This window comes from Lipotes vexillifer, unplaced genomic scaffold (assembly GCF_000442215.2).
Source record: "Lipotes vexillifer unplaced genomic scaffold, Lipotes_vexillifer_v1.1 scaffold469, whole genome shotgun sequence".
NCBI classification, from domain to species: domain Eukaryota; kingdom Metazoa; phylum Chordata; class Mammalia; order Artiodactyla; family Lipotidae; genus Lipotes; species Lipotes vexillifer.
Window position 1 is genome coordinate 1,672,073 of NW_006788006.1, and position 10,264 is coordinate 1,682,336.

General features: G+C 44.9%; 1 protein-coding gene across 1 annotated transcript in view; it reads left to right on the forward strand.

Moving 5' to 3' along the window:
* Positions 1–10,264, forward strand: part of CUNH19orf44 (chromosome unknown C19orf44 homolog) — a 17,867-nt gene that overhangs the window by 6,657 nt on the left and 946 nt on the right. The window contains exons 3-6 of the mRNA XM_007460991.1: positions 72–145; positions 5,046–5,460; positions 7,160–7,255; positions 8,657–8,823. Coding sequence (XP_007461053.1) covers positions 72–145; positions 5,046–5,460; positions 7,160–7,255; positions 8,657–8,823 — 752 coding nt within the window. The remainder of the gene's footprint in view (positions 1–71; positions 146–5,045; positions 5,461–7,159; positions 7,256–8,656; positions 8,824–10,264) is intronic.

The window sequence follows — 10,264 nt, forward strand, 5'->3', positions numbered from 1 at the left end:
TAGCCCGGTGCCTACAACAGGATGGTAAACGCATGTGGAGTAAATATCGGCGTGTTACATTTTTGTTACAGATTTAAGAATAAACATTTTATCCCTTGATGATCTGGCTCCAGCTGTCAGTGAGAAATCAGACTTGGAACAGAAAGTAAGTATAAAAAACTGATTTTTCGTTTTAGGTCTTTGGGTAGAATGGCTTGCAACCATTATGCCTCATTTAGGTCAGTGGTTCTCACCTGGGGGCGATTGCTCCCCTAGGGGACACTTGGCAATGTCTGGCAACACTGTGGTCATGACTGGGGTGCAGGGTGCTTCTGGCATTCAGTGGGTAGTGGTCAGGGATGTCCTGTGCCAGTGTCCCACAATGCATAGGAAGGCCCCTGCTGCAAAGAATGTTCGTGTCTCAAATGTCAGCGTGCCATGGGTAGAGACCCTGATTTAGGTAGTAACAGGATAGAGCTACTTAACATATCAGAAGATTAAAGCAAATCCCACTTCAACTTCCCCACAACTAACCTGTACTTGTTGCATCACCCCATGGTGATTCTTTCCATATTAGTAACCACCTCATTATCAATGCATGTTTTGATAATACATAATAATGACACTTTAACAGATTTCACCCACGTGCCAGCTACACATGCTCACAACATCAGTGCTAAGTGCAGCAGCCTCGTGCTGAAGGGTTTCAAGAGTTCTGCTCACGGAAACACAAGAGAAGGAAAAGACCTACAAAAACAAACCCAGAACAATTAAGAAAATGGTAATAGGAACATACATATAGAAATTACCTTAAATGTAAATGGATTAAATGTTCCAATCAAAAGACATAGACTCGCTGAATGGATACAGAAACAAGACCCATATATATGCTGTCTACAAGAGACCCACTTCGGACCTAGGGACACATATAGACTGAAAGTGAGGGGATGGAAAAAGATATTCCATGCAACTGGAAATCAAAAGAAAGTTGGAGTAGCAATTCTCATATCAGACAAAATAGACTTTAAAATAAAGACTATTAGAAGAGACAAAGAAGGACACTACATAATGGTCAAGGGATCAATCCAAGAAGAAGATATAACAGTGGTAAATGTTTATGCACCCAACACAGGAGCACCTCAGTACATAAGGCAAATGCTAACAGCCATAAAAAGGGAAATTGACAGTAACACAATCATAGTAGGGGACTTTAACACCCCATTTTCACCAATGGACAGATCATCCAAAATGAAAATAAATAAGGAAACACAAGCTTTAAATGACACATGGACTTAACTGATATTTATAGGACATTCCATCCAAAAACAACAGAATACACTTTCTTCTCAAGTGCTCATGGAACATTCTCCAGGATAGACCATATCTTGGGTCACAAATCAAGCCTTGGTAAATTTAAGAAAATTGCAGTCATGTCAAGTATCTTTTCCGACCATAACGCCTTGAGACTAGATATCAATTACAAGAAAAAAACTGTAAAAAATACAAACACATGGAGGCTAAACAACACGTTACTAAATAACCAATAGATCACTGAAGAAATCAAAGAGGAAATCAAAAAATACCTAGAAATAAATGACACGATGACACAAAACATACGGGATGCAGAAAAAGCAGTTCTAAGCGGGAAGTTTATAGCAGTACAATCCTACCTCAGGAAACAAGAAAAATCTCAAATAAACAACCTAACCTTACACCTAAAGCAATTAGAGAAAGAAGAACAAAAATCCCCAAAAGTTAGCAGAAGGAAAGAAATCATAAAGCTCAGATCAGAAATAAATGAAAAAGAAATGAAGGAAACGATAGCAAAGATCAATAAAATGAATAGCTGGTTCTTTGAGAAGATAAAATTGATAAACCGTTAGCCGGACTGATCAAGAAAAAAAAGGGAGAAGACTCAAGTCAACAGAATTAGAAGGAGAAGTAACAACTGACACTGCAGAAATACAAAGGATCATGAGAGATTACTACAAGCAACTCTATGCCAATAAAATGGACAACCTGGAAGAAATGGACAAGTTGTTAGAAAAGTACCACCTTCCGAGACTGAACCAGGAAGAAATAGAAAATATAAACAGACCAATCACAAGCACTGAAATTGAGACTGATTAAAAATCTTCCAACAACAAAAGCCCAGGACCAGATGGCTTCACAGGTGAATTCTATCAAACATTTAGAGAAGAGCTAACACCTATCCTTCTCAAACTCTTCCAAAATATAGCAGAGGGAGGAACACTTCCAAACTCATTCTATGAGGCCACCATCACCCTGATACCAAACCCAGACAAAGGTGTCACAAAAAAAGAAAACTGCAGGCCAATATCACTGATGAACATAGATGCAAAAATCCTCAACAAAATACTAGCAAACAGAATCCAACAGCACATTAAAAGGATCATACACCACAATCAAGTGGTGTTTATCTCAGGAATGCAAGGATTCTTCAGTATATGCAAATCAATCAATGTGATACACCATATTAACAAATTGAAGGATAAAAGCCATATGATAATCTCAGTAGATTCATAAAAAGATTTGACAAAATTCAACACCCATTTATGATAAAAACTCTCCAGAAAGTAGGCATAGATGGAACCTACCTCAACATAATATAGGCCATATATGACAAAACCACAGCCAACATCATTCTCAATGGTGAAAAACTGAAACCATTTCCTCTAAGATCAGGAAGAAGACAAGGCTGTCCACCCTCACCACTGTTATTCAACATAGTTTTGAAAGTTTTAGCCACAGCAATCAGAGAAGAAAAAGAAATAAAAGGAATCCAAATCAGAAGAGAAGAAGTAAAACTGTCACTGTTTGCAGACGTTACATAGAGAATCCTCAAGATGCCACCAGAAAACTACTAGAGCTAATCAATGAATTCGATAGAGTAGCAGGATACAAAATTAATGTACAGAAATATCTTGCATTCCTGTATACTAATGATGAAAAATCCGAAAGAGAAATTAAGGAAACACTCCCATTTACCATTGCAACAAAAAGAATAAAATACCTAGGAATAAACCTACCTAAGGAGACAAAAGACCTGTATGCAGAAAACTATAAGACACTGATTAAAGAAATTAAAGATGATACAAACAGATGGAGAGATATACCATGTTCTTGGAATGGAAGAATCAACATTGTGAAAATGACTCTACTACCCAAAGCAATCTACAGATTCAGTGCAATCCCTATCAAACTACCAATGGCATTTTCCACAGAATTAGAACAAAAAATTTCACAATTTGTATGGAAACACAAAAGACCCCGAAAAGCCAAAGCAATCTTGAGAAAGAAAAACGGAGCTGGAGAATCAGGCTCCCTGGCTTCAGACTATACTACAAAGCTACAGTCATCAAGACAGTGTGGTATTAGCACAAAAACAGAATATAGATCAATGGAACAGACAGCCCAGAGATAAACCCATACACATATGGTCACCTTATCTTTGATAAAGGAGGCAAGAATATACAATGGAGAAAAGACAGCCTCTTCAATAAGTGGTGTTGGGAAAACTGGACAGCTACATATAAAAGAATGAAATTAGAGCACTTCTTAACACCATACACAAAAATGAACTCACAATGGATTAAAGACCTAAATGTAAGGCCAGACACTATAAAACTCTTAGAGGAAAACATACACAGAACACCCTATGACATAAATCACAGCAAGATCCTTTTTGACCGACCTCCTAGATAAATGGAAATAAAAACAAACAAATGGGACCTAATGAAACTTAAAGACTTTTGCACAGCAAAGGAAACCATAAACAAGACGAAAAGACAGCCCTCAGAATGGGAGAAAATATTTGCAAACGAAGCAACTGACAAAGGATTAATTTCCAAAATATACAAGCAGCTCATGCAGCTCAATATCAAAAAAACAAACAACCCAATCCAAAAATGGGCAGAAGACCTAAGTAGACATTTCTCCAGTGAAGATACACAGATTGCCAAGAAACACATGAAAGGATGCCCAACATCACTAATCATTAGAGAAATGCAAATCAAAACTACAATGAGGTATCACCTCACACCAGTCAGAATGGCCATCATCAAAAAATCTACAAACAATAAATGCTGGAGAGGGTGTGGAGAAAAGGGAGCCCTCTTGAACTGTTGGTGGGAATGTAAATTGATACAGCCACTGTGGAGAACAGTATGGAGAGGTTCCCTAAGAAACTAAAAATAGAACTACCATATGACCCAGCAATCCCACTACTGGGCATATACCCTGAGAAAACCATAATTCATAAAGAGCCCTGTACACAGTGTTCATTGCAGCAGTCTTTAACAATAGCCAGGACATGGAAGCGTCCATCGACAGATGAATGGATAAAGAAGATGTGTCACATATATACAATGGAATATTACTCAGCTATAAAAAGAAATGAAATTGAGTTATTTGTAGTGAGGTGGGTGGATGTAGAGTCTGTCCTACAGAGTGAAGTAAGTCAGAAAGAAAAACAAATACCGTATGCTAACACATACATATGGAATCAAAAAAAAAAGGTTCTGATGAACCTAGGGGCATGACAGGAATAAAGACGCAGACGTAGAGAATGGACTTGAGGACACGGGGAGGGGGAAGGGTCAGCTGGAGTAACTTTGACATATACACTACCAAATGTAAAATAGATATTACATTTATTTTACATTTATCCCTAGTGGGAACAGCTGCATAGCACAGGGAGATCAGCTCGGTGCTTTGTGACCACCTAGAGGGGTGGGATAGGGAGGGTGGGAAGGAGACACATGAGGGAGGGGATATGGGAATAAATGTATACATATAGCTGATTCACTTTGTTATACAGCAGAAACTAGCACAACATTGTAGAGCAATTATACTCCAATAAAGATGTTTAAAAAAAAAAAGAGAGAGTTCTGCTCACCAGGCTACTCAGCCTGCCTAAATCTAGGAAGGACAGCGTGGACCCTCACCTCCTGGGCCCTTGGGGTGCCCTCATCCTAACGCAGTTGTATTCCGAGCTTGTTCATTCGAAAACACTTTCCAGTGACCTCTGCCATCCTTTGTTTTAGAAAGGTCAGGGGGAAAAGGCATCCAGCAAAAGCCCCTGGGCTGGGGCGCCCCCCTCTGGAAGCAAGATTTCTGAGTGCCTGAGCCAGCGGTCCGTCTCGTCCCCTGGACCCAAGGGCACTTCTAGCCTGGGGTCAAAGTCTCAGGAACCTACGGCCAGCACAGTGAGCTCAGCTTATTCGGATGATTTTGAAAAATCCCCCAGTCCAACAGCATCTGAGTCGATGCCCCATTCTGAGGAGTCTCCTGACAGGACGCTGGCGACTTGGTCTGAATTTTCTGCAAGCCTGAAGACAGACTTTCCTCCACCAACTCCCAAGTCTCGGAAAAAGTGGGCCAGGGGTGTTACAAGAGTCATGGTGAAGGAGATGGCTGTGCAGACCCTCGATCCCGCCTTCACCTACCAGTGGGCTAAGGGTAAGCATGTTGGTCGGAGGAGGGAGGGGCAGGCCAGAGGCAACGACAGGCAGGAACCCTGGGGCCAGGAGGTCTGGGTTGTTGTCATTAGTCAGCTGGGGGGACCTCAGCACCCTGTTTCCTCTCCCACAGAAGAGGGGGCTCCTTGGGTACTCCCCACTGTCTTCCAAGCTCTAAAACACTGAAAGGTTTCAAACCAAAGACTAAGGCAGTGGTTCTCAGCTGGGGTGATCCTGGCCCCAGGGGACAGACATCGTCAAGGTTTGGGCGACGGGAAGTCTATGGGTGGAGGCCATGGGTGCTGCTCAACATCCTGCAGTGGCCAGGACGGCCTGGCCAGAGAGTGACCCCGCCCCAAATGTCAGTGTTACCCAGGGTGACAGGAACCGCCTTCTGGGACAGCATGTCCTCAGGCACTTTGTGGGGCCCCAGCATGGGGGCTCCAAGGGCTGCTGTGTTGCCCATCCGGCTGGTTGTCTGAACTCGCTACGTTTGTCGGTAGATTCTCTTCTGGGGTGCAGCAGGCACTGCTCATCGTTTCTCGTGTCCCCAGCATTGGTCTTGGCCCTTGCGGATGGAAAGGTCGCTTTCTTTTAGCGAGTCTCCTGCTCCCTTTTCTTGTCTAGACAACACCCGCAATACGGACAGAGCTTGTTTCCAGACTGTGCGCTGGGGTGCGGTTCTCCCTTTGTTCATTTGGATTTGGGGGCTTAGTCATACATCCGCTGGGACCTCACACCTGGCTGGGGGCGTGACTGTTCTGTTTCTCAGGGAGGAAGGTCAGTCAGACGAGCCAACTCAGATCACTAGAAGGTGTTCAAGGGGATTTTAAACCCTGGTTCTGTGTCCCTCTCCAGGTCCTCCTGCTGCCTTTCTGACAGCCTAGCCTGTGGGCAGCAAATGTGCCCATTTTTGTTTCTGTTTTTGCAATTTAAAGAGATGGACACAGGGTGGGGGGAAGGGTAAGCTGGGACGAAGTGAGAGAGTGGCATGGACATATATACACTACCAAATGTAAAATAGATAGCTAGTGGGAAGCAGCCGCATAGCACAGGGAGATCAGCTCGGTGCTTTATGACCACCTAGAGGGGTGGGATAGGGAGGGTGGGAGGGAGACGCAAGAGGGAGGGGATATGGGGATATATGTATATGTATAGCTGATTCACTTTGTTATACAGCAGAAACTAACACACCATTGTGAAGCAATTATACTCCAATAAAGATGTTTAAAAAAAAAAAGTGAAAAATAAAAAATAAAGAGATGCTTTCATAAAACATTGGTGGTGCTGATTTCCTAGATGCGGCCTGACTTTGAAAGGAGGGAGAAAAAAGGCAGCATAAATCAGCCAGCCAGTTAGAATCCAGGGAACATTCCGAAGCCCTCAAATAGCTGTGGAAGGAGGGCAGAGCCAGGGGAGGGCACGATGCCACATTTGTCAGCCGTGCTGAGCTGTGGTGACCACTTCAGCCAGCACACCTGACTTGTATATTGAACAGGGAGAACCTACCAGAAAGATGGAGGCAGGTTTGGGAAATTTTTAGAAGGGGTAACGGTTAAAAAAGCAAGGAGGGTGGCCATCACATTCAGAAAGAGAAAAGGACAGATTCATGTAGCTTATTTCAGCCTCACACCTGTTGATGAGAAAGTCATTGCTCTGAATCCTGCCCACTCACCTCTCCCCCTTTGTCCTTGGGACAGCGGCCGGCGTAGCGGCCACCGGACCAGCCCTGGGAGGTGCCTACGTGGACCCCTCACCCATCGCCAGCCACGTCATCAGTGCGGATGCCATAGAAGGTAACAGCCCAGCTCACCTTGTGGGTCCCTTAGGTCGAGGACACCCATGTTGGACAGAACAGGAAGGCTACCAGGAACATACCTATGAACCTTCCACCCCCACAGGGCCATCTTTATTTTGTGTGTTCCCCTCAGAGCCTCTCTGTCCAGAATCCATAGGTGTTTTCCTCTGGAAGACACTCAGCCAGTACTGAGCGGCCCAGCCCTGTGGACGTGACACTTGCCTCCTTGCTGAGTGTGGGAGAGTCGTGGGGCCCTGGGGAGGCCCAGCCCAGCCTCGGGCAACAGGAAGACGCCCAGCAGCCACCTTGGGAAACCCAGTCTGTGTCAGGTCCCGCGGGGCTGCTGATGACTCTCATGACACAAGCAAGGATCCGTCTAGAACCTGCCTTTTTTCCCCCATTTCCATTTTCTTAACATTTTTAGAAGATGAAGATATTAAAATATATTGGTTGCAATATGTGAAATATTTATATCCTTAAAAAAAATCTCCTGTTTTTAAACACAGTATTAACCTCAACAATTTTTCCATGTTACTGTGTAGTCTTAATAATGATCATTTTTAACAGTTGCAGTTATTTTTTTATAATTTTTAAACTTTTTATTTTTTAATTTTAATTTTATTTTTTGGCTGCAGTGGGTCTTCGTTGCTGAGCGGGGGGATACTCTTTGTCGCGGTGTGCGGGCTTCTCATTGCGGTGGCTTCTCGTTGCGGAGCACGGGCTCTAGGCGCGCCGGCTTCAGTAGTTGTGGCGTGCGGGCTCAGTAGTTGTGGCTTGCGGGCTCTAGAGCGCAGGCTCAGTAGTTGTGGCGCACGGGCTTTGTTGCTCTGCGGCATGTAGGATCTTCCCGGACCAGGACTCGAACCCGTGTCCCCTGCATTGGCAGGCGGATTCTTAACCACTGCGCCACCAGGGAAGCCCCGGTTGCAGTTATTTTTAATTGTACTTTTATTTAGTTAATTATTATATTTTAATTGCATTTTAAGTTATTTTAATTATGTGTTTAAAAATTCATAGTGTAAAATTTACCCTCTTCCCCATTTTTAAGTGTACAGTTCAGGAGTGTTAGATTCGCACTGTGCGGTTGCAGTTTGGGGAGCCGTGTCACTGGCCTTCTTTCCTTGTGTTGGACGCCGAGGTGAGGCTTCCGGTTCTGCCTGGGAGCTGAGCTGAGAGTGTGAGATCCACACAAAGTCAGCGAAGAGAGCGGGTTCATTTACTACTGAGTAGAGAGAGGCACAGAATAGGCGAGTCCTTTGCTGCTTCCGAAGGTGGCAGCACCTGCAGAGAGCATCCCGACACAGTCCATGGTTGGGGGCTGCAGGGCCCTTGCGGGGAGCGGGTCTGGCCAGGGGGATGGGGCCCCGGGGGCTGCTGACTGACACGGAACCCGGTGCAGCCCTGACAGCATACAGCCCGGCCGTTTTCGCGCTCAACGATGTGCTGAAGCAGCAACTGAGCCTGACACAGCAGTTCATCGAGGCCAGCCGGCACCTGCATGCATCCCTCCTGCGCTCCCTGGACCGGGACTCATTCCATTACCACACCCTGGAGGAAACCAAAGAGGTGACCATGGCGCAGCTAACCCTTCCTGGGAAAGAGGGCAGGCGGCTTCCCACGCTCAGCCCGGGGTGGCGGGGATGCTGGGGGCCCCGCCACCTTCACCTTCAGTCCTTGTGGAAGGAGTCCTGTTCTCTCTTTGGCCATGACCAGGGCTGGTGCGGGGCAGGGGCACTGAGAGCCAGCCGCAGCCCAGGCTCTGTGTGACCTCGGACCAAAGGTGACCTCCTTGGTGAGGGTCCTGTCCCTCTACCTACTGTTCCCGTGGGCCACGACAGGCAGGGCCCCTCTCCTCAGTCCCAAGGGCTAAGCTCAAGGTATGTCACACTCACCTCTATTTTTCCCTCCAAAATTTATTTTTTTGTCTGATTACAAAAAATATTGTATAAAAATTTTGTTGGAGATATGTAGCCTATAAAGTTCTCCATAATTTCAGAGATAACTATTACCAACTTGATATATATTCTTTAGATTTTTCCTATGTAAAATATAAACTGTTATGTACATGTACAATATTATATCTTACATATTTTATACTATGTATAAAATATATTGAAGAGGTATAGTATTTATATATAATAACATGATATATATATTTCTTTACGGAAATGGCATCATACTATATGAGTTGTTCTACATGGTGATTTTTATCATTTTATCTACAAATATTTCGGTATATATTTCTTAAAAATAAGGACTTTAAAAAAATAGTCACAATGCCAGTATACCAAAACCAAATTAACTTTTTTTTTTGGTTTTGCTTGTGGGATCTTAGTTTCTTGACTAGGGATCAAACCCGTGCCCTTGGCAGTGAAAGTGCAGAGTCCTAACCACCGGACAGCCAGGGAATTCCTGCAACATTTATTTTTTTTTGGCTGCGTTGGGTCTTTCTTGCTGCGTGTCGGCTTTTCTCTAGTTGCGGCGAGCGGGGGCTACTCTTCATTGTGGTGTGCAGGCTTCTCATTAGGTGGCTTCTCCTGTTGCAGAGCACGGGCTCTAGGCGTGCGGGCTTCAGGAGTTGTGGCTCGTGGGCTCTAGAGTGCAGTCTCAGTAGTTGTGGCACACCGGCTTAGTTGCTCCGCGGCATGTGGGATCTTCCTGGACCAGGGCTTGAACCCGTGTCCCCTGCATTGGTAGGCGGATTCTTAACCACTGCACCACCAGGGAAGCCCTAAGTTTTCTTGATATCATTAGATATCCAGTGTTCAGATTTCCACTCATCTCATAAAAGTTGTACCTTTTTCTCCTGTCTTTCATCAGTGTCCAAAGTGGTACATCAAGATCGTTTGGGGCTTCCCTGGTGGCGCAGTGGTTGAGAGTCCACCTGCCGATGCAGGGGACGCGGGTTCGTGCCCCGGTCCGGGAAGATCCTCACGTGCCGCGGAGCGGCTGGGCCCGTGAGCCATGGCCGCTGAGCCTGCGCGTCCAGAGCCTGTGCCCCGCAACA